Here is a 23,881-nt window from a genome sequence, read left to right on the forward strand (position 1 = left end):
TAGCAGCAATGCTTTTCTGGATGAATATTGCAGCAGTTTGCAAAGAAAAGTGCTTTAATTGTGTGACTGCAACTGTCTACACAGCAGAGGGTGTGCAGGAAGAGGTATTTATTCCTCTACTAAAGCTAATGAAGGAGCTGTGATTGACAGCTCATAGGATATTAGCACCTATACATCCCTCAACAGCTCACTGTGGTGTCACTGGACCATGCAGAGACCCCATTTGCAGCCTGGTTTTCCCCAACGATGAGCCACATTCCTTTTGTGGTCCACGTTTCCCCATTGCAGAGCCCTGGATGGAGCCATCCCACTTCCATCTCCCCCATCCCGAAGGCCATCTGCAAAGGGAAATGGCATAAAACTCAGTCATTAAGAGGTCTAACCCAGGTTGTGCTTGGTTAGGACCTATAACTGGAGCTGGTCTAAGTTAGGAGTGGTTTATCCCAGTTTACCCACTGCAAACCCCATTGCTTCCCATTATGAACATCCCAAATGGCATGGGGAGCTTGGGATAAACCTGCACCATAAATCTAGATGGGATCCATGGGGGAAGAGGGAAGAAAACGAAACACACACGAGTCCCTGGCTTGGCAGAAAGCGGCCAAGAGGGAGCAAGCCCCAGCACGAAGTCGTCCTCTCCTGCTCCCTACCCCGGGGCTGGCTCCCATCCCTTGACAACTTTTACTCATCCAGCAAGAAAGGTGGCTTGGATGCTTTTTCCTGGGATGGCGCAATGGAGATCAAAGAGGTTTTCCTGGAGCCAGCCCTGCCTCTGGGCTTTTCCGCTCCCGGCCACAAACCGGGAGCATCATTGGGAAGAACCAGGTGGCACCTTCCCAGGGGAACGCGTGGCCCCGCTACGTGCCCTGGTTGGGGACCTAAGCATGGAGCAATGCCTTTTTTTTTCCCTCAAAACCCAGAATTTTGGGGCAACCTTTGCTATGCAACGTCCCTTTGCATCATTCTCTTCCCTGCTTGCACCAGATTGGGAATGGCTGATGCCAATTGAAGCTCAGCTGCGATGAGTTGCTTGATGGCAAAGTGGGCAGGTGAAAGCAATGGACTCACCTGCATGAACAGGGCTGGAGAGGGGCAGGATGGGTGAGTGAGTGCTTCAGGATGAGGGTTGTAAGTACCAGTTTATGGTACCCTGCAGGACTGCATCTCTGCCTCCAAAGTTTGGGCTCAAAGACCTCTCTAAACCCAACCATGGGGCTTTAATGGGTAAGAGGCAGCTGAGCAAGGCTGGATTTGGGGGCTAATTTACTAATTGAAGAGGGGTTTATCACATGAAAGGTGGTTTTCCTTAAGCTGCTTTAAAGCAAAGCATTTGGCTCAATCCCACACCTGAGTGGTGCAATGCGCTCTCCTCCCAGCAGCTCTCCTTGTTGAGATGTTGGTTAGGGGATTCCCCTCAGTTCCAGTTTTTGGGCTAAAACTCCATTTCCCAGGGTGCATCTTGAGCTGGGAGCCTCCAATCAGGGCTGAGGGAGTCTTTAAATAAGACTTGTAGGGGGAGCATTTCCCTTGGGAGGCAGCTGGGGTAAGATCTTGTACCATGCTTTGTTGGAGCAATGCCTTGTCCTGGGTGAGTGTGGTTCCACCAGCAGCCACAAGTACCCACAGCTTGGTAAAGGTGGTAAAACATAGAGGGTTTGAATGTGTTTTCTACTCCTTGGGAAGCTTGCAGCATGTCTTGTGGTGCTTTGTAGCTTGTTCTCTCTTTGAGAAGCCCCCTTTCCTCCCCACTGCTGGGAAACCTTCATAGATAGGGACCAACTTGGTGCTGTTTGAGTTTCTTTTGTGCTTTTTGAGGCCTTGAGCTTCTAGGGGAGCAGTGATTTTGGGGGGGGGATCTGGTTGCTATAGCTGTGAGGATAGGAGAGGTGGTAGCTGCCTGCTTTGGTGGGGGACTCAATATCTCATCTTTACTCTTGTCTTTCAGCTGTGTTTCATTATAGTTCCAGCGTGGTTGCTTTCTGAATGTAATTAAGGCCTGGATAACACTTGCTGGATACCCAGCAAGTTCTGAGGGTGCAAATTCACCCCTGTACCTGGATATGTGAGTCTGGGGGGACTTGCTATCTGTTTTAGCAGCAATTTTGCTTCTACCACCTCCAACAGCAGCTCAGGGACAGAACTCGAGGCTTTTCCATTTGAAGAAGGCTGTGGGGAAGGGGATGATACCCAGCAAAATGTGCCCCAAAATGTTGGATTTTGGGGGCAAAATAAGGCATTGCTCCATGCTGAGATCCCCAAATCCTTGTTAAAATGATCTTGATCCCATAGTTGCAAACTGAGCTGTGGAGTAAGCATCTGTTGGGGTTTACTTCAAGAGCAGAACTGGGGTGCTACCAGCCATGAGTTCTCTCGTGTCATTGCAGTGACCATCCTTGAGATGCTGCTTTAATCCCATAACACATCTTGAAGAGCTGGTGGATGACAGAGCCATGGGGGTCTCAAGGGGCAGTGGGGCAAAGAACGGCAGCAGGTGAGTTCTATGGGGTATGGAAGGGTATTTTTGGGGGGCCACCATAATGTTATCACACTTGGTGGTGGTGGCTCTGTTGGGCAGCTCAGCCCTGAAGTGACAAGCAGGGAAATCCCTTTAATTTCCATTTGGGAGCCCATTTTGGTGCTTTTGGACATAAGGTAGCATCACACCATGGTTTATCCTCACCACCAAGGGGTTTGCTGAAGGAATGGCCTCTTTGGCCTCAGTGGGATATATTTGCCCTTGTCCATAGGAAGCGAAAGAGAGAGTCAGGGAATAAGGACGGGGAGTTGAAGGCACCCAGGAGAAAGGTGATGAAGAAGGAAGCAGAGGAGATGCCATGCACAGTGGAGGTACTAGCCAGTCCTTTCCATGCTCTGACCCTTGTGTCTGTCCTTATTGTTTTGTGGACATCAAACCCAGTGCATGAGCTTCCTTCTCTTTTGTATTATCCTGGTGCACAGCCCTCTGTGGTAAAAGGGAAGAAGAAGAAGTCACTAGAGATGAAGGTGAAGCCGCTGCAGGAAAACATCATCAGCAGGTAACTCCTTGGTTGGATGGGGCTAGGATGGTGGGAATCAAGGAGGAAGTGGGAGCTGCAGGGGTTTGCCTCCTCCATACTAGGGTTCCCCATCTGGGTTCACCCCAGAGCCATCCATGGGAGTGCAGCGTCCATCTCTGCTCTCCCTGGTCAGCTTTGAGCATCAAAAAGGTGGCTTTTAATTGGGGAAAACCTTGTGTTCTTCTTCTCCTTTTTTTGGCTAAGAAGCTCCCTAACGCAAGAAGCTGAAGAAGGGGAAGGACTCGGTTTGAGCCTGCAGGATGGGATCCAAGCAGAGGAGGGAGCTGCTTCTGGGTTGGTACGTGGTGGTCTCTGTGCTTAAGAGTTAAGGAGTACTCGTGGGTTGCTGTTAAGGGAGCTGTGGGGATGGTGTTGTCTGACTTGTGGATCTGAAAGGGATCCTTTGACCATGTTGGACTAAGTTAAACAGCAAAGCTCAGATTCAGGTGGTTTTGGGGTTGAAACAGTCATTGGAGTCTTGGAACAAGAGCATGAACTGGCATTAATAGGGATCACCTGGGTGTCTATATCACTTTCCAAGCATGAGGCTGGGATAAGACTCATCCTCACAGCATCCCTTTCTGAGGCATTTGGTCTCCACTGCTGCTCCTGGATGATGCTAGGAGCACAAGTTCCCTCTCCGTTGTGCTTTGCCCACGCTATGTTACACTTATACCCCAAAACCCAGCAGAGATGCTTTTTCCTCCTGCCCACCATGAGCCTCCATCCCTCTTGCAAACAAGGTCTGTAAGGTCAGCAAACCCTCCTGCATGGATGCTATCAATGCTGCAGCATTGAAACCCCTCAGGGGTGCCTGTGGTCCATGTCCTGGTGTTCCCAGTGCAAGCTCCAGGCATTTGCATGCAGGATATGTTTTGGAAGACCGTGGCTGTCTGCTCCTGAACTTCCCAACCCGATTGCTGACAGCACTGAAGGATTGTGAAGTCGAGAGCAGGCGTATTCCCAGGGAACAGAAGGTTATGCTGCTGTAACCAACCTGTAATTAAGTCAGGTTTTCCCCCCCCCTTTAATGAGTTTTAACCCAGCAGCTTCTCAGCAGCGGCTTTCAAACAAATCCCTGTGTGGTTTTGGCCTCCCTTGAAAGCCTTTGGAAGAGAAACTTGGGGAAGTTGGGATTTAGAACAAGAGCCTTGATGTGCTGGGTGAAGCTGGGATGGGTTTCAGGGTGCTGCATGGTCAGATGCAGAACAACCTGGCTTCAGCTTTGAAAACAAGTGTGCAAACCCTTCTGGTTGGAGTCCCCTCTGAGCTCATTTTCCTCGGGTCCTGTCTCCGTTTCCTCTATGTTTTCCTTTTCCTTTCTGCTTTCCCTTCTTTTCCTTGCCCTCTGGTCACCCTTGTTGTATTTCCCACCTTGTGGCTTTGCCCCCATCTCTCCTTCCCTCTTGCCATCTGCTGTAAGGGTCATTTAATCTTCTAAGGACCAAGCTGGTGTGGATGCACATAAGCTGCTCTTTCATACGTCTTTGTTTTGGAGCCCTCCCATCCCTTCTGTCCCTTATAGCAGCAACACATCCAGTGAGCAGGTGCCTGAGGAGCAGTGAGACTTCACATGTATTTGCTCTATAAAATACCTATTCAATGCTGTTGGAAGTCAGAAGGGGATTTCCTAAGCCCATAAAGCATCAAAGTTCTCCTTGTGCTTGGAAAAACACTTGGAAAAAGGTGGTTTGGGCTCCTGGTTCCTCACCAAGATGGATGAGGAAGGGGGGATGTCAATGGGACATGGGTATTGTTGCCTTGCTGGCTATCACAGGGGATGAGTGGTTGCTTGGGGGTGATGCTGCTGTTGGGGTACCCATGCCAGCTAACCTCTCCCATATCAACACTTAATACCTTTCAGGAGGAGACTGATTCAACCCTGCACCAAGGGCCATCAGTGGGGCCAGAAGACTCTTTGAGGTGAGTTGGGCCACTTCCTGAATGCTTTTTTTGGCCAGAGAACTTTAAATTTGTCCTTTCTCTTTTTGCCATGGGGTTGTACATCCCTGTTTTTCCTTCCTGTACCACTGAGCTGATGTATCCCTTCTGTATCCCTGCTGCTGACGCCTTCGTTGGGCAGCTTGGCCATGTCCTGGTGTCTTCAATGACTTTAAAGCCCACCAAAAACCATCACAAGTGGAATTTGGGGCCCCAAATTGTGCTTTGTGCTTACCTGGATGTGAAGAAAGGCCATTCTCATTCTCTCTGGGAGGAGGAACCTGGCTTCCCAGCATCAGGCTGGGTAGCATCAGGCCATGCTTCCCAACTGCCCCTATTGAGGGATGCCACAGGAGGGGTGAAAGATGGGCAATGGTTCTGACCAGTCCACCATGGCCTAGTGCAGTGTCCTAAGCTCAGCTCTTTGAGGATGGAAATGGAGGCTCCTGTCCCCATCCAACCTCCCCAAGGCTGCTGGAGTCAGCAGGCTGTGATTGCTCAGGTGCACATACCTACATAAATACAGAGGTAGGCGGTGGGGAAAAGCTGGTGGGGACAACCAGCCTCCCAAAACCTGGGAAAAGGGTGTTTCTTCCCTTTGCTCCATGCTAGATCTGAGCAGAGATAGGAAGCTGAGCTCATAAAGCTGGTCTTTAGCAGGCTAATCCTCTTTGCCTCTTAGAGACAGGGGCTTTCATGTCCAGTGAGAGGCCTCTAATAAGACCTTGTGGGGAAGGAGCCGATCCCAAGTGGTGGCAGGACCTTCTGAGTCATGGATGTGCTAATGAGATTGGAGGGGCTGAGTGTGTTTTGCTGGGACATTCACCCTAATGAGTTCAGTGGGGATTGTGTAAGGTGTGTTCTGGCTGCAGGGAGACATCCAGGGCCTGGTTTGGTTATGAGGACTTGTTGCCTCCATCCTAAGCAGGCTCAAAGGCTTTCCGGAGCCCTGTGTTGCTCTGATGTCCCACAGGCTGGTAACTTAGCATCAGCCTAAATGGATTCTTATAAAGGAGCCCAAAATCTCACTTGGTGTTGTAGAACCATGTCTATGGGATGGTTTGGCTAAAAGAAGAAACTGTGGGTCTTTGTGGTCACCTGGATGTGAAGGAGAACCATCGACATCCTCTCTGGGAGAGGAAACCTGGCTTCCCACCTCATTCCTGGGTAGCATCAGGCCATGCTTCCAAACTGGCCCTGCTAAGGGATGCCAGGAGGGGTGAAAGATGGGTCCTGGGTCTGGCCAGTCCATTATGGACTCATGTAAGGGCCTGAGCTCAGCCCTAAGCTTGCCTGGCATGGATTGGAGGAATGTGGCTGTGGTTGGTCTGGATAAGCTGACTTGTTGGGCTTTTACTTTGGTGGTAGTGCTGATCACAAGCTGGAGATGGGATGCTCTGCATCCCGCCAGGCATCTTGCTCTGTTGGGAGGTGGTAATGACCGGTCAGGGACATGCCAAGCTTCCATGTGTGCAAGGGGACATTGTCACCTCAACCCTGTGGAGATGTAGGCTCAACCTGCAGGACATAAGCTTGGTTTAGGCTGTGTTTGCTGCTTTGCCATTCATGTCTTGCTTTGCTTTTTGGAACATGAGCGACTCAAAGATGAGTTTCCCACCTCCCTTTTTGACAGAGGGGAGACTGAGATGAGCTCTTAGGCAGAAGCTCTTCCCTGTGAGGGTGCTGAGGCGCTGGCACAGGGTGCCCAGAGAAGCTGTGGCTGCCCCATCCCTGGTAGTGTTCAAGGCCAGGTTGGACACAGGGGCTTGGAGCAAGCTGCTGTAGTGGAAGGGGTCCCTGCCCGTGGCAGGGGGTGGAACTGGATGAGCTTTATGGTCCTTTCCAACACAAACCATTCTATGATAAGCTGCAACCTGGGGCCAGTTGTTGCTGCTTTGGGGTATCTCCACCTGCTGCAGCACCAGGGTGCTGCCATGCTTGAAGGGAAATGAGGACTTTACTGGGAGCATCCCCTAATTTTGCATGGAAGAGGTGGATGCTGCTGCTCACCAAGGCAGTGAGAAGTGTCCGTGCTTCTGTTGTAGATCCCAGTGCAAACCTGGGAGAGCAGGACCTGCAGCAGGACAACAGCTCTTGGAGACCAAGGCTGGAGTTGGGGTAAGGAAAGCGGGGCAGGGGGACTGTCACCCCCTAAACCCAGTGCTGCACTGGGCACATCCCTTGGTACCTCCTCCTTTCACCTGGTCTTTGGGATAATCTCTCTCCATTCCCAGTGTCAAGGGAGGGGATTCTTCCCTTCTACTCTGCTCTGGAGCCAAGGTGAGAGAGCTGGGCTGGGGCAGCCTGGACAAGAGAAGGCTCCTGAAGGGGAGACCTTAGAGCAGCTCCAGTGCCTAAAGGGGCTGCAGGAAACCTGGAGAGGGGCTTTGGGCAAGGGCCTGTAGGGACAGGCCAAGGGGAATGGCTTTAACCTGCCAGAGGGGAGACTGAGATGAGCTCTTAGGCAGAAGCTCTTCCCTGTGAGGGTGCTGAGGCGCTGGCACAGGGTGCCCAGAGAAGCTGTGGCTGCCCCATCGCTGGCAGTGTTCAAGGCCAGGTTGGGCACAGGGGCTTGGAGCAACCTGCTCTAGTGGAAGGTGTCCCTGCCCGTGGCAGGGGTTGGAACTGGATGAGCTTTAAGGTCCCTTCCAACTCAAACCATTCCGTGATTTCCCTTATGGCTGCTTCCTGCAGGTCCCAAAGCCAAGTGATGGTGTTGCTGGCGAGGCTCCATCCATCTCTGAAGAGCCTTTGGAGATGGATGTGGGGCTCACTGCTATGACAGGTGAGGAGAAGGAGCTGGACCTCCCTGTCCTACAGCAACAAGAGGATGCCCAAGGCCTGACAAGAAAAGAGAAGCAAGAGCGAAGGAAGCAGAAGGAAAAGGGATTGCTGGGAGAAAGAGGGAGGAAGAAGGATAAAGTGGAGGAAAGAAAAAGAGGGAGGAAGGAGGATAAACTGGATAAAAGCCTTGGGAATGTGATGGAAAGCATCAAGGAGGAACGTGCTGATGGGGGCAGCAATAAGACAAGGGGACGGGGAAGAGCCAAGCAAGGGAGCAGCAACAACACCCAGAAACAGGGTGGCATGAAGAAAAAGCAGGAGAAGGGACGAGAGGGGAAGCGCAAGGAGGTTAAAAAGGTGCGAAAGATGGGGAAGAAGACAATAAAGAAGGAAAAGCTGGAAGAGCAAGAGCTGGAGAAGGCAAATGAAGAGGAAGGAGAAAATGGAGTGGGAGATGAACTGGAGGAGAAAGATGGGGTGGGAAGTGAAAATAGGGAAGGGGTGAAGGAGGTGGATGAGAAAGGGGATGAAGGATGGGGTGAGACACAGAGTGCAGGTATCAAGGAGGAGGTGAAAGACGAGGAGGGTGAGGAAGGGAAGGGAGATGTGCCACGGAAAAGGAAGGTGAAAAAGGCAGAGAAGGAGATGGAGGAGAAGGGGGAGAAGAGTGAAGAGGAGGAAACCCCGAGGAAGAAGCCAAAGAGGGAATCTAAGGAAGAAGGAGGGGGAAAGAGGAATAAAAAGGCTAAAAAGAAGAAAGAGGAAGAAAAAGAGGCCACTGAAAACAAAAAGAAGAAAGAAGAAGAAAAAGAGGCCACTGAAAACAAGTGGAAATGGTAAGTGTCCTGCATGCCTTGGGCCTGTGGGCAGGTCTAACCCTAATGCAATTGGGGGTTTAGCTTTATTTCTTAGGGTAAAGCTTCAGCTTTTTTCTTACTATATCTTGGTAACAAGATATTTATATAAATTAATTTTATATAAATTATTTATGTTTATATTACTGTATTTTAACTTCTCTGCTATGTTTTAACCCTCTAACTCGGCGCTTTTGGCAGGAGGAAGAGGGTAAGGGAACACAAGGGTTTGCATCCACAATAATACTTGTATAATAGTATGCTTCAGCCTTATAACAGCACATACAATATGTTTTCCTCCTGAAAGTGGTTTTGCTGATGCCCACCCAGGGAAGGGAGATGCTTGTGGCTGGTGAAAGAGATGATTTACACACACCCCTGTAATAAAACCACTTCTAAGACAGTGGGACCTATAACAGGCAGGTGTAGAGAGGCTTCATTTACCTTTTTGCCTCCTTTTGCAGCAGTTTTTGGATGATCCAGGCAAGCTTTCCTGATAGGAGAGCACAGGGAAGGGCTGTATTTGCCTTTGTAGGTGGCTGGGAGCAGTGGCTTTAGCCACATGGTGTCACTGTCGCCCAGAGCACCCCAATACCTAAAGATAAAGGAGCATTTAGGGAGCTGGATGATTTAGAGCCGGTTGCAAACCCGACCTGTGGGGAGCTTTTAGGTTGTTACCTCGCCCAGGGGTGTCCATGGATGCCTAGACCTATGGGATGGCTCTTGGGGGGGGCACAGGATGGCATGAAAAATGAGACTAAGCAGCTTCTTTTCCTATATAATGCCTTGTTTGGAGGGGCTGGCACAGAGGCAAGAGGCTGGTACATGGCATCAGCCCAATTTGGGGCAGTTTTACCCCAAAACACATGCAAGGACTACACTTCCCATAATGCACTGCCATGCCACATGGGAAGTGCCACAACCTGCGCTGCTCGAGCCCGTTGGTGCCCTCTCACAGCGATGCCTCCGGTGGTCCCACCGCCGCCGTGCCCGGGTGGGTAGCAGGATGCTTGCGATGACCCGAGCATCCATCCGCCCGCATCGGATGCTCTGTGCGTGACTGGTGCCATGTACCGGCATCTCACCTCCTTGCTGCTTGGCCGCGGGGTCCATCACCCCCAGTTCACCCCAGTTTGCCTGCGGTTGGGCTCGGGGGGCTGTGGTAGGTGAGTGAAGGTGATGCTCTGATGGGATGGGCGTTTGAATAGGTTTGGGAGGAGAAATGAAGCCATTCTGTGTCCTGCAATCACTGCTGCAGCGTCCTGCGCATCCCCTTTGTGGCTGCCTGCCTCCACGATGCTTTTAGCCAAATTTTCTGTAGCCTGTTGGGTTTTCTTTATCTTTCCCTATGCTTTCCTGGCACGTTTCATTGTTTGATGATGCAGTCGGTGTATTCCCCCGCGGTTCCTAATGGGGAGGAGAGCGGTCAGAAGCGCTTCCGGGGCGCTGCGGAGCAAGAAACCCAAACTCGGCCTTAAATAAGTTGGGAAAGACCTTTGATATCGTCAAGTCCAGCCACCAACAGGGAGTGTTTCCTTCCCTGGGGTGAAATCCTTGTGTTGTTTTTTTTCCAGAAATCCTTGTGTTTTTTTTTCCAGAAATCCTTGTGGGTTTTTTTTTTTTTTTTCCAGAAATCCTTGTGTTGTTTTTCCAGAAATCCTTGTGTTTTTCCCCAGAAATCCTTGTGTTTTTCCAGGGATGTTGGGGTTAAGGGGCTGGTGCAGAGCCCCAGGGTAGGGATCCTGTGCACTGGTGTCAGCAGCGCTTTAACCTCTGGTTATCTCTTTTAATGCTATTCTGATCTTGAGGGTGGGTGTTACATGCTATATATAGTACATATATATATGTTACATATATATACTATATGTTTGTTATTTTAAATGCCTTTTAAAGCCTAATCTCGCAGCTAATGTTTGCAGTGACATTAAAATCCTGCTTGTTCTGGATGGGGGAGATGCAAGAACATCTTATTTGCTTTAAGATCATGGGTATAATGTTAAATTTGTGTGTTGCTCATCTCTGGCCTATGCACATGAACCTCTGAACCTTATTTTTATCTGGGTCTGGGTGCTCTTTAATAAGAAGAAGAGGCAGTGAGGGTTAGGGAGGGAAGAGAAGGTATGATTTAGTGCTTGCAGCTCCTATGCAAACTAAGCAGCCTTTGTGGCTCAGCAATGGGGTCTCTGCCTATGCCCAGGTGTTTGGTTGACTGAGCCATCCCTTCATTCTCCCTATGTATCCCTTTATGTCACCACACCAAGTGTGTCTCCTCCTTCAAGACCCCTTCCCCTAGGTTCTATTGCAGTCTTCCTTGTTTGAAAGAATGGGGAAACTGAGGCAGGAGCAGAGACAATGCATTTTACCTGGGTTTTATGGCAACCGTCGCTGCTCAGAGCATCTTCTCTTGGGAGAAGATCCCAGACTCCATGGTTGGGATGCTCTCATGGGTCCCTGTGCACTTGTCCCAGGTGGGAAGAGGAGAAGAAAGAAGATGGGATAAAATGGATCCAGCTGGAGCACCGAGGACCCTACTTTGCCCCCCTCTATGAGCCGCTGCCTGAGGATGTGCAGTTCTATTATAATGGTACGTCCCCCTTCTGATGGGACCTGGGCATGTGGAGTTGTCCTCTGCCTGCCCAAAGAGCCACTGTCTTCTCTTCTATAAGGGGGGAAGTATTGCAGACCGCACACTGTTATCCAATGGGATATTTAGGCCCTTTAAAGCCAGAACCCTGGCTTGAAGCTGGAGGGGTTTGCACACAGTAGCAGTTATAGGTTTACCAGGGAGCTAATGAACCCTGATGGCTGCAGGGTGCTTCATGCATGCCAGCCCATGCAGAGCACCCCAAGCAGGGTGAGGGCTCCTATGCAGCTGTTTGCAGCTGGTTTTATGGTGCTGTAATGCAACCATGTGTGAATCTGGGATGTGCACCTCTGTTCACAGCCTCTCCTGGATGCAGAACATGCAATGGGGAGTCTAGACCCCAAGTTGCCTAAGGAGAAGCAATGCATCTTGATGCTGTTGTTTGAAATCCTTATGTACCTGCTGTGAAGATGTTTATTTCCTCCAGACCACATTTATTTCCTCATTAAGATGCCTTTTGGGTTTGAGCTTAAAGGCAGCTCCTGATGGTTTCCCTACAAGCCAGGAAAATGGGATTTAGCTTTTGAGATGCAGTTTGCCTGTCCCATGGCCTCAGTGACTGATAATGCATCACTTGCCCACCAAGAGGCTGCAGGGTTTGGCTGGGCTGCTCCAAGCTCCTGGTCATGGTTCCTGACGTCCCTGTGCATCACACTGCAGCACCTTAGTGCATCAGTGAGGGGCTGATATCAACAGGACAGGTGCTTGGTTTCCTCATGGGCTGTTTTCTCCTTCCCTCTCTCAGCTTCATCCCTCAGCTGTTTTCTAACAAATGGAGGGGAAAAACACATAAAGGACTAAAGGACTTTAGGACTTGACCAAGGGATGCCAGAGATGGGAGGGAACCTCAGTCCTGTAGGATCTTGGTCCTCCTAAGCCCCCTCCATAAGGCACAGGAAGCCCATTGACTTTGTAGAGCAGAAAAAGGAGGAAAAAAGGCCAATTTGGGAAAATTAAGCGTCTGGTAATGCTGTCACCAGAGGGCACTGCTGGGACATCGATGTGATTGTCGAACTTGGCTCTATGAAGAGGAACCCTGGCAGCTCTGTGTGGTCCTTGCATGGGGTTTGCACTTTATTTTGAGCTGCTGGAGACCCATCTGTGTGTTGTGTGCATGCAGGCTGGTGGCTTTGGCCTGGGATATTGGGTGGTGATGGGTCACTTGCTGAAAGGTGTCACCATTCCTGGATGGAAAAGGTTGGTTGCAGACAGGCAACAGCGCAAAGTAGGAAGGCACCATGGCTGGGCTGGTGTATGGAGGTTGTTGTGAGGCTCCTGTAAGGCTGTGAGCCAGTGTGCACTGCAGTTGAGGTGGAGGTCAGGAACCCCAAACCCCACAGTGTGGTGCAGGAGAGAATGGAACCACTCCCTGGAGCTCTGCAGGGGAACAAATGGGCTGCCCCATCCCTGGCAGTGTTCAAGGCCAGGTTGGACAGGGCTTGGAGCAACCTGCTCTAGTGGAAGGTGTCTGTGCCCATGGCAGGGGTTGGAACTGGATGCTCTTCAGGTCCCTTCCAACCCAAACCATTCCATGATTCTATTCTATGATTTCCTCATCTCTGGAGAAGATGAAGGGTGTGTTTGCAGGCTTGCTGCGGCAGCATCCTGCTCAGCAAGTGCTCAGGGTGTTGATCCAGAGGCAAGGCTGAAGTGTTCAGCATCCCACAGGGGATGCTGAAGTCCTGCCAGTGTCTGTTCTCACCCCTCATCCCTGTTTGGGCACTGTTGAGCATGAGGGTTCATCAACCAATTGCTTGGAGGAGCTGTGGGGTTGAGCTGTCCCCATCACTGATGCTAAAGGTCCTCTCCCTTCCCAGGGAAACCCCTGAAGCTGAGCCTGGCCACGGAGGAAATTGCCACTTTCTATGCCAAAATGCTTGATCACGAATATACAACCAAAGAGATCTTCCAGACCAACTTCTTCAATGACTGGAGGAAGGTACCTACCCTCCTTAATGTCTATCCTCTGCATTAAACACTCAGCATTAAACCTGTTGTCCCCAGGTAGATCCTAGAGTACAGTGTGGGGTGGAGGGGATGAGTTTTGTGGCTTATAATGGTAAGATTCTAAATGATACGGTTCCTTATGGGTTTGGACCAGGGCTTGCTGCCTGCAGCATCCTTGAGGGCTTCACATTGTGTTCCTTCTGAGGTTTAGTGATGCTACATAAGAAAGTTGTTGCTGGGACTTGCAGGTAACATCACAAATCATAGTATCATATAATATTTTGGGTTGGAAAGGACCTTAAGATCATCCAGTTCCAACCCTGTGCTATGGGCAGGGACACCTCACACTAAACCATATCACCCAAGGCCTCATCCAGCCTGGCCTTGAACACCATCAGGGATGGAGCATTCACAACCTCCCTGGGCAACCCATTCCAGTGCCTCACCACCCTTACAGTAAAGAACTTCTTCCTTATATCCAATCTAAACTTCCCTTGTTTAAGTTTCAACCCGTTACCCCTTGTCCTGTCTCTACAGTCCCTAATGAAGAGTCCATCCCCAGCATCCCTATGTTCCTCTAAAGGATTAACCCCGTGGTCCCAAAGCTCAGTCCCCAAATAAAAGCAGGACCTTACTAGGGCCAGTTTATGTCCCCAGACACCTTTGGTGCTGCTTGCTGTCAGGCTTAGGGACCACCTGTGTCCACAGCAGAGGTTAGAGGTTGCTGTGCTCCAGACCTGGCTGTGTTCTGCTGCTCTGGGTGCAAGCTCACATGCAGCCTGCCCTCCTGCCATGGCAGCTCTGTGTGCCCTTAGGGTGGATGGAGTGGGATAGATGTGATAGCTGCTTCCTGCTGGGCTTCCTGAGGAACTGGCACGTTCTAACAACCCAGAGATAACCTGTGTCCTGGGCTGCATCAAAAGCTGGTTGAAGGAGGTGATCCTGCCCCTCTGCTCTGCTCTCGTGAGACACACTTGCAGCACTGTGTGCAGTTCTGGTGTCCTCAGCATAAGGAGGACATGGAGCTGTTGGAGCAAGTCCAAAGGAGGCTACGAGGTTGAACAGGGACTGGAGCACCTCCTGTATGGAGCCAGGCTGAGAACACTGGGGCTGTTGAGCCTGGAGAAGAGAAGCTGCGTGGAGACCTCAGAGCAGCTTCCAGTGTGTGTGAAGAGGGCTACAAGGATGCTGGAGAGGGACTCTTCATCAGGGACTGCAGTGATAGGACAAGGGGTGATGGGTTCAAACTGAAACAGGGGAAGTTCAGGTTGGAGATAAACAAGAAGTTCTCACTTCAGTGAGGATGCTGAGGCACTGGCACAGGGTCTCCAAAGAAGCAGTAAATGCTCCATCCCTGGCAGTGTTCAAGGCCAGGTGGGACACAGGGGCTTGGAGCACCCTGCTCTAGTGGAAGGCGTCCCTGCTCATGGCAGGGGTTGGAACTGGATGATCTTAAGGTCCTTTCCAACCCAGACTGTTCCATGTAGGTCTCCTTCCTTGTGTGTGAAGGAGACTCATAGGCAGCAGCTCTGTGTGGAGTCCCTTTTGCCTCCTGGCTTTGCCCATCCCCTCTCACCTCTTGCTCAGGAGATGACCTCAGCGGAGCAGAAGATCATCAAGGACCTGGACAAGTGCGACTTCAGTGAGATCCACAAGTACTTCGTGGACAAAAATGAGGCACGGAAAGCGCTCCCCAAAGAGGAGAAGCAGGTGAGGACTGTTTCCTATGGCATCCAGGACTGGCTGATAAGGTTTGGGACCAGCCTGGGGTATTTTGGCTCCTGCTTCTTTCCTTTCTTCATGTTACGCCCTGTCCTGTTTGCCCTTTGGACTCTCTCTGTCCCCATGACCATCACCCTTCTCTTCATTAAACTGCATTCTGTAGATCCTGTGTGTCCTGTAGTTTTGTAGGGTTCCCCTCATCCTTGGACGATGGTTTGGGGTCCTGCTTGGTCTAGAGATGGTGGAACTTGCTAATGGGTTGGTGGCACGTAGGCTTGTTCCATCAGCATATTGCATTGGGAAGGCATCATTGTGAGTGTTTGCAAAGTAGGTGGAGATGAGCTGTGCTGGGGGATTGGATTTGGACCCATGTTTCCTCTAACCCTTTGAGCTCTGTGCCTTTCGAGCATCCCTAGGGATGCTGATAGGTAGTCTCAAGTTACGGGGTTTCGGCATCATCCCATGGGATGATTGTGGTGTGATGCTCATTCCAGAAGCTGAAGGAGGAGGCAGATAAGATCCAGGAGGAATATGGGTATTGCATCCTGGATGGGCACCGGGAGAAGATAGGCAACTTCAAAACCGAGCCGCCAGGGCTCTTCCGTGGCCGTGGTGACCACCCCAAGATGGGGATGCTGAAGAAAAGGATCATGCCAGAAGATGTTGTCATCAACTGCAGCAAGTGAGTTGCTATGGGAAGAGCTGTGGGGCTGCTTTTGGGACCGGGGTGAGCACCTCACCTCTACCTACAGCTCCTGTGGGGTTTGCTATCTCCTACAGTCACTCCTTTGCGCACCCTGAGGTTTGAACTTGATGCTCGATGGTGCTCTTTTATCACCTCCACAGGTGTGCTTTGCAATTAGGTCTGACTTTTGGTTTCTTTATCAGTGTATGGTGGGCAGGAAGCTGCTAGCGCAGCTCCCATCTCCCTGGTGCCCACACTGTTCACCCAACATTAACTGCGAGCACTGCAGTGCTCCTGTGGTCTCTCTGAAGAAGGGACAACTGCGTATTCCTTCTGTGCTCCTCTCCCAGATGAAGCACGTTAGGAATGGCTTTCCTCCTAAACAAGAGTCCCTTTTGGTGGCTGGAAGCATCATGATACTCACTGGAGCGAGGGACAGCAGTGACTGAATTAAGAGGGTTTGCCCTCTAAGTTACTGGAGTTGGATTGGTCTTAAACCACCCATATGAAGGCATTGTGACCTTGATTTAAAACACCTCCCCACCAGCCCAGCAAGTCCTCCTGTCTTCCTCAGCATCCAAATGAGAAAGACCTGATCATAGAATGGTTTGGGTTGGAAAGGACCTCAAGATCATCCAGTTCATGTTGTGGAGCAGTTCTGGTTGGGCTGTGTGTTTACTATAAGCGGTACTACAACATCTTGATCATCCTTGGCTGACTGTGAAGAAAGGGTTGAGCTGATGACCTGTTTCTTCATGGTCTGAGGGCTGTAACCCTGCTCTGCCCACAGGGACTCCAAGATCCCTGAGCCCCCACAAGGACACAAGTGGAAGGAGGTGCGCTGCGATAACACCGTTACCTGGCTGGCCTCGTGGACAGAGAACATCCAGCACACACTGAAGTACATCATGCTGAACCCCAGCTCCAAGCTGAAGGTTGGAGGGATGCTGCTGTTCAGGCAGAGCTGGTGCCTTTTGGACCACTGGCTTTTAGTCAGGGGGAAAGATCAGGGGAAAGTGGAGAAGTGGGTTCTATGTCACCAAAAACGTACTTTTCCACCCCAAAAAGGGCTAAACTAAACTGGTGTGCCATTGGGTGATGGGGGGAAAGGGCAGAGATGCCTGTTAAGCATCAATCCTATTCAGTGAGATGGCTTGCTACTTGCGGAGCCATCCCTGTGCCATACTGCTTGTGTGTCCAGGGAAGGATGTTGAAGGCCAGACAAGGGCTGAGAGGACCAGAGTCAATGGGGTTGAATTCATTTCTGCTATTAAATGGGTGGTAGGGGAGGTGGGATCAGTCTATAGTGCCATGGAAGTGAGTGAATGCTTTTTGGGGAGGGAAAGGTGATTTAAAGCAATTTCCAGTCCTCAAAGCAAGCAAGGACACTGCATGGAAGCTGGGCACAGCTGAAGTGCATTGTGTCAGTCCATGGTGGTATCCAAGCCGCAGTGGTCATGGCCATGCAGTGCTTGACCATTTGGCTCTGTGCTAGCTGATGGAGGACACCAGACTATGAGCAGCTCAGACTTGTCCAGGATCCCAAACCCAACCAGTCAGCAGAGGGCACAGAAACCCAATGGGAATTGTTTCTGCTCTGATTTTGCCACTTCATTGGTCTTAGGAACACAATGGGGTTTGGGCGGTATTTAGGTTTTGGAGGTGCTCCCAGAGCAGGGCTTGACTGGTTGGGGTGGAAGGAAGATGGGGCACTGGTGAAGAAGTCTCTGCCTGTGTTTCCAGGGGCAGAAGGACTGGCAGAAGTATGAGTTAGCTCGGCGCTTAAAGGATGTTGTCCACAAGATCCGTGCTCAGTACCAAATCGATTGGAAGTCCAAGGAGATGAAGGAGCGGCAAAGAGCAGTGGCCCTTTACTTCATTGATAAGGTATCCATGGTCTCACCTGGCTTCCAGGTCCCCATTGCTCCAGTCCCTGATGAAGAGTCCCTCTCCAGCATCCTTGCAGCCCCCTTCAGACACTGGAAGCTGCTCTGAGGTCTCCACGCAGCTTCTCTTCTCCAGCCCCAGATAACCTCAGAAAGGGGAACTGGGCTGGGTAACCTGTGGTCTCCTTCCAGTTGGCCCTGCGAGCTGGCAATGAGAAGGAGGAAGGTGAGACCGCAGACACAGTTGGCTGCTGCTCCCTGCGTGTGGAGCACATCAGGCTGCACCCCGAGCTGGATGGGCAGAAGCACGTGGTGGAGTTCGACTTCCTTGGGAAAGACTCCATCCGTTACTACAACAAAGTGTCCGTGGAGAAGCCGGTGAGGGGGGCAGAAGTGGAGGCAGTGACCAACATCACAACTTAGTGCAGTGTTAGATGGGTGGCTCAGTTTATTCAGGGATCACCAGCCCCAAATCTGCATTGAAACCTCTTCCAAAGATGCCTCCTGGCGCTTAACACCGTGATGGCAGCATGTGCTTGACATGCAACAGGGCTGGATGATGCCACACAGTTACTAACCCTGTCCTGAAGATGAGGACACACAGTTGTTAACCCTGTCCTGGACAAGCATAGGGGTAGGGCTTTCACGGTGCTGAAGGTTTCTAGCCCATAAACCATCAGAGAAGTCCTGTCTCCTGCTGGAGCATCCTCAGTTGACTGGTGGGCATTAGGACTTGAACTGTCCTCATTGGTATCTTGCTCTTTTGCTTTGCCCTTGGGGTAGATGACTTTAATGGTGTTTGTGGGGGAACTGGAGTGCCAAGGATAGCAGAGATGGGGGAAAACAGCCTGTGAAACCAGTGACTTTGGGGATCTATGAAATTGGGAAGGTTGGAGGTGTGGTAGGATGTGTATTATGAGTCTGAATCAGGGACTATCTGAATGAGGACACTGATGGAGATGAGATGTCTGGGAGTAGTTTGCTCTTGTCCCTGACCAGAGCCATCCTTTCCTCTTCTTTTAGGTGTTCAAGAACCTGAAGCTGTTTATGAAGAACAAGAGCCCTGCAGATGAGCTTTTTGACAGGCTCAAAGTGAGTTGGTACATAGAATCATAGAACAGTTGGGGTTGGAAGCTTTTAAAGCATCACTGATGGCCCAGAGGGAGTAGAAACAAACCCATGACACCCTTGTCCAGCGTGTGGTGTTGCATCACTGGCACCCCTGACCCTGGTTTTAACTATCTCCCCTCCAGAGGCATCACTGTAACTGTTGGAACAGGCTGTTGGGATGCTGTGATATCTTTCTCCATCCTCTTTCTGCACTGGTAGCATCTCTGGTTCTCTGCGCCCACGAGTTACCTGTGTCCCTGCTGAGGAGGTGGCTTTCTGCTCCTTCCCTCCTCTAACTCATCTGCTTGGGCTCTATTTTTACCCTGGGAACACTTGCCCACACATACATTGCTTGGGGCATTGCTGGAGGTGTCAAACCTCAGCTCTTTGCTTTTACACCTCGCTGGGGCTCAGCAGAAGTGTGAGAGGCTGCAGGAGCACAGGGATGCTGGGGAGAGGTGCTGCAGCCTTCCTGCACAAGCTGCACCCCTCCAAAACCCTCCTCTTCCTCAGTATGGGAAATAGAAAGCTGCCACCCATCACTCTGCCTGCATCACCTACAAAGTTACTTGCCCATCTTGCCAGTGAAGAGCCTGCTCTTGTCTGGTTATGTAGCATTTATCTGGGACAGGCTTTCTTGGTACAAATAAGGTGTAATTCAAACCACAGATAACTTAGCATCTCCTGTTTCCAGTCCTAATGCAGCCCCATGTGCTCCATAGAACAGAGATCAGATATGATGTATGTCAGATGTGAGATGCGTCCTTTTGGACATGGATGAGCAGAAATTGTTGACTCTCTACTCTGATGAGACCCCACTTGCAGCACTGGGTGCAGTTCTGGTGTCCTCAACATCAGAAGGACATGCAGCTGTTGAAGCAGGTCCAGAGGAGGCCATGAGGATGATCAGGGGCTGGAGCACCTCCCATATGGAGCCAGGCTGAGAACACTGGGGCTGTTGAGCCTGGAGAAGAGAAGCTGCATGGAGACCTCAGAGCAGCTTCCAGTGTCTGAAGGGGTCTGAAGGTTTTATTGTCACAACTTCTGTTTGTTCTCTTCCTTCCTTTCCCCCACACTTGTCTTGTTTTCCTCCCTCCAGACATCCATCCTGAACAAACACCTCCAGAATCTGATGGATGGTTTGACTGCCAAAGTGTTCAGGACCTACAACGCCTCCATCACCCTGCAGGAGCAGCTCAAGGCCCTTACTAACTGTGAGTTACTAACAGTGTGTGTGGTATCACCAGCTGCTTTGTGTGACCAATGGGCTCAGCCATGTCTATCCATCCCTTTGGGTCCCTAGGTCCTCTCCTTGGTAGGTGATGCTCCACGTTGTAGGGTGCATTGTAAGTTATGTACCACAAAACTTAAGGGAGCATAGAGAAGGTTGGCAACTGTGCTAAGTGAGAAATAGCTACTTTCTCTGACTAATAGTCACAATGGGAGTCATGGAGGGTCATGATAGCCACGATGGGAGTCATGGAGGGTCATGATAGCCACGATGGGAGTCATAGCAAATCAGATAGTCACGATCCTTCCCCCTTTTGCATTGCTGGTTGGTGGCATTATCTTTGCCTGCCTTGGATATTGTGCTTCATCGCTCATGCATCACTCGGTGATGCTCAAGTGTCCTTTTCCACAGCCAGTATTGTTCTCCCTTGGGAAAGGCAAACAACTTGCTGTTGGTTTGTTACCTGCCTTTCCTGACTTCCCAACTGTATCCCAGAGACATGGTGATGCTTCCATTTCCTTCCAGCTGAAGACAGCGTTGCAGCAAAGCTCCTCGCCTACAACCGAGCTAACCGAGCGGTGGCCATCCTGTGCAACCATCAGAGGTCTACACCAAAAACCTATGAGAAATCAATGCAAATCCTCCAGACCAAGGTGAGACAGACCAAACAAGAGCCCCAGACATGATCTTCCCTCTGATGTGTTCTTTTTGGGGGTTAGAGGAGGCAGGGGATGGAGAATAACCTGATGCCTAAAGAGATCACATTTATCAAGCATGACAGAGGATGAACCAGGAATAGAGGCCTTTTTAATCAGTGCAGAGACAGCAGCAACACAGAGGTAGAGAGGGGTAGGGTAAGTTCAAGTGCTGGATGAAGCAACCTGGGACAGGGTTTGGGTGGTTTTTCATAGAATCATAGAATGGTTTGGGTGCGAAGGGACCTTAAAGCTTATCCAGTCTCAGCCCCTGCCATGGGCAGGGACACCTTCCACTAGAGCAGGTTGTTCCAAGCCTCATCCAACCTGGCCTTGAACACTGCCAGGGATGGGGCAGCCACAGCTCCTCTGGGCACCCTGTGCCAGCGCCTCAGCAGCCTCACAGGGAAGAACTTCTTCCTTATATCCAACCTGAACTGCCCCTGTTTCGGTTTAAACCCATCACCTCTTTTTCTGTTCCTATTTTGCAAGATGCTAAGAAATGCTTGAGCTCCAGCAAGTGCTGCAGGGGTCAGTTGTTGGGGATAGAGTAGGGCTCATAAGTGAGGAGTTGTGTGTCAAATGAAAGAAGAGGGGGAGAAGACCATGGGCTGACTTTGTGTTTACCTGCACAGATCAATGCCAAGAAACAGCAAGTGGAGGAAGCCCAAGAAGAGCTGAAGAAAGCTGAAGATGAGTTCAATGACACAAAAGATCCCAAAGCAGAAGCGTGAGTGACTCTTCCTTACAGCCCTCTTGTGCAGAGGGATCTCAGTTCAGATGGAGATGGTGGTCATACACCCCATGTGCAGCTTGGGTACCTCTTGTCCCATGGCAGCCTGGTAGATGGGTCAAGGTCTTGTGGATGATTCCTTTCAACAGCAGGATTGTATAGAGCTTCTTCAAGGAGAATTCCTTTGTGATAGGGCAACCTCACTGAATACTGTGACTTCAACCCAAGTTAGTGGCTTGGGCTTATCCTACAAATGCCATGGTGCATGAGATTGGAGCCGGGGATATGCAGACTGGCCTTGATGCATGTTTTCTTGAGGGATGCTTGAGTGGGAGATTGTAGCCTGATCTCTGCAGGAATCATAGAATCACAGAATGGTTTGGGTTGGAAGGGACCTTAAGATCATCCAGTTCCAACCCCCTGCCATGGGCAGGGACCCCTCACACTAGACCATGTCACCCAAGGCTCTGTCCAGCCTTGCCTTGTACACTGCCAGGGATGGAGCATTCACCACTTCTTTGGCTCATTGCATGGGGTCTGTCCAGATTTGCTCCCAACTTTCCAAAACCCAACTGTGACTTAATTCCTGAAGATAGGAGGAGGCTGGAGGAGAGAAACAAGGCTTGTATGTTAACTTCTGCTGTTGGGGTTTCTTGTTTCCCTGTGTTAGTGAGATGCAGAGCAGGTTATCAGAGGCAACTCTTGCTTATGGAGCCTGGATTTGAGGGAGATGGTCTTGCATGCTGGTCTTTGTGCTTGCCCTGCCTTGATTGTGATAGCCTTTATTAAGGTGTCTTATCAGGTCAAAGTACTTGAGAAACAGATTAGTGTTGAATGGCATCTTTAACTGCCATTCTGGAGTGTTTCTAGGTTCGGGTCTTACAGGACATAACGTCAGTGTAGAGACTAAACTGAAGCTCATTGGCTTCCCATCATGTGTTCACACAGCACCAGACCAGGAGAACTCTGTGTTTCACCTCTGTTTCTTTTCCCCTTTACCACGCTGTCTGTGGTGTTCTTCCTTTGCCCTTAGCAATGTGGAGAAGAAGAAGAAGAAGTTGAAGCAGCTGGAAGAGCAGCTCGCCAAGTTGAATGTCCAGGCCACAGATAAAGAGGAGAACAAGCAGATAGCTCTGGGCACGTCCAAGCTGAATTACCTGGACCCCAGGATTAGTATAGCTTGGTAAGTGTTGGGCATCCCATGGGGTAAGCATTCCTTCAGAGATGTGCAGATACAATCATGGAATGATTTGGGTTGGAAATGACCTTAAGATCATCCAGTTCCAGTGGGCAGGGATGCCTCACACTAGACCATGTCGCCCCAGGCTATGTCCAACCTGCCTTGAGCACTGCCAAGGATAGGGCATTCCAAAGCTAAGGCTTCCCTTGCTGCAAGTAACTGGTTGCAGGATGTTCCTTCTGGGTTTAGGGCAAGAAGAGGTCCCTTTGCATGTCTTCATTGGCGTTGACACAAAGCTAATTCCTTGAGGAGCTTGGGGCTGAAGGAGTTTGGGTGAAAGATGCTGCACCCTGAGCCGAGGACCACTGTGGTGGGAGCAGGGTGGGATGAGGGCAGCACATTCCAACTGATGCGTTTGGGTTCAGGCTGAAACAGGGGAAGTTCAGGTTGGAGATAAGTTCTTTACTGTGAGAGTGGTGAGGCACTGGAATGGGTTGCCCAGGGAGGTTGTGAGTGCCCCATCCCTGGCAGTGTTCAAGGCCAGGTTGGACAGAGCCTTGGGTGACGTGGTTTAGTGTGAGGTGTCCTTCCCCATGGCAGAGGTTGGAACTGGATGAGCTTAAAGTCCTTTCCAACCCAAACCAGTCTGTGATCCCATGTTTTGTATAGGTGTAAGAAGTTTGGTGTGCCCATTGAGAAGATCTACAACAAGACACAGAGGGAAAAGTTTGCCTGGGCGATCGACATGACCACTGAGGACTTTGAATTCTGAGATGATGCCCTTCCTGTTACCTCGTGCTCCTTTGGTGCTATTGGAAAGCTGGTTTTGTATGTTCTGCGTGGTCATTGCAGGCAATGGGGCTGGGGTTTGCCTAATGAAGGAGTTTGAGATGGGTATTTTGTGCCTTTCTTTGGATACAAAAGCAAACACCAGGTTTCTGGTTGAACCAGGTATTGCTGCATTGTGACACTCATCCCGCCTGCAGTGACTTTGATGTGAACTTTTAATCCCTCTTCAGAGTAGCCAAGTGCTTTGGATCTTTTCTTTCCCTTCTCCAGAGTATGGGAAGAAGTTTGAATGAGAGCTTTAATTGTGCTTATAAACAAGATTAGATCTAATCCTATCTCCTTGATGTAGTGGAGCTGTGCTGCCCTTTTCAGACTCTCTGAATCAGTTCAATGGGGAAATATAAGGCAACGACAGCACCAAGTACAGGACCTGGGCTTGGGTCAGGGATGCAATGGGAGGAAGGGAAGAAGGGTTTTACATGTGAGGGTGGTTCGTGACTTTTCTCCTCCAGGAGAAAATGGTGCCATTGCACAAACAGAATTAAAAGGGAAAAATGCTGTGGGAGGGAGTGAATGTCACGGGAGGAGGAGGAAGAGGGAGGGGAAGATGATGGATTAAGAAGC

General features: G+C 50.5%; 1 protein-coding gene across 5 annotated transcripts; it reads left to right on the forward strand.

Moving 5' to 3' along the window:
- Positions 1-1,156: 1,156 nt before the first annotated feature.
- Positions 1,157-23,592, forward strand: TOP1MT (DNA topoisomerase I mitochondrial). 5 transcript variants are annotated; one of them, XM_062626889.1, is made up of 20 exons: positions 1,157-1,296; positions 2,385-2,491; positions 2,748-2,847; positions 2,959-3,035; positions 3,261-3,354; positions 4,921-4,979; positions 7,043-7,115; positions 7,692-8,617; positions 11,104-11,219; positions 13,097-13,218; positions 14,814-14,936; positions 15,443-15,630; positions 16,424-16,568; positions 17,377-17,520; positions 17,712-17,897; positions 18,543-18,611; positions 19,729-19,843; positions 20,386-20,513; positions 21,191-21,285; positions 22,322-22,475. In XM_062626889.1, exons 2-20 carry the CDS (start codon positions 2,451-2,453, stop codon positions 22,473-22,475), a joined length of 2,955 nt encoding a protein of 984 aa, XP_062482873.1. In that variant the 5' UTR covers positions 1,157-1,296; positions 2,385-2,450. The 5 variants fall into 5 exon arrangements, with proteins under 5 accessions (XP_062482873.1, XP_062482872.1, XP_062482874.1 ...); XM_062626888.1 differs by lacking the exons at positions 1,157-1,296; positions 2,385-2,491; positions 2,748-2,847; ... (2 more) ...; positions 4,921-4,979; positions 7,043-7,115 and adding an exon at positions 23,138-23,592 and having other exon boundaries at positions 8,296-8,617; positions 22,322-22,471; XM_062626890.1 differs by lacking the exons at positions 1,157-1,296; positions 2,385-2,491; positions 2,748-2,847; ... (3 more) ...; positions 7,043-7,115; positions 7,692-8,617 and adding exons at positions 9,537-9,801; positions 23,138-23,592 and having other exon boundaries at positions 22,322-22,471.
- The last annotated feature ends 289 nt before the right edge of the window (positions 23,593-23,881 follow it).

The sequence above is a fragment of the Pezoporus occidentalis genome, unplaced genomic scaffold (assembly GCF_034315485.1).
Source record: "Pezoporus occidentalis ecotype Australia unplaced genomic scaffold, CSIRO_AGI_Poc_V1 ctg3, whole genome shotgun sequence".
Classification (NCBI taxonomy): domain Eukaryota; kingdom Metazoa; phylum Chordata; class Aves; order Psittaciformes; family Psittacidae; genus Pezoporus; species Pezoporus occidentalis.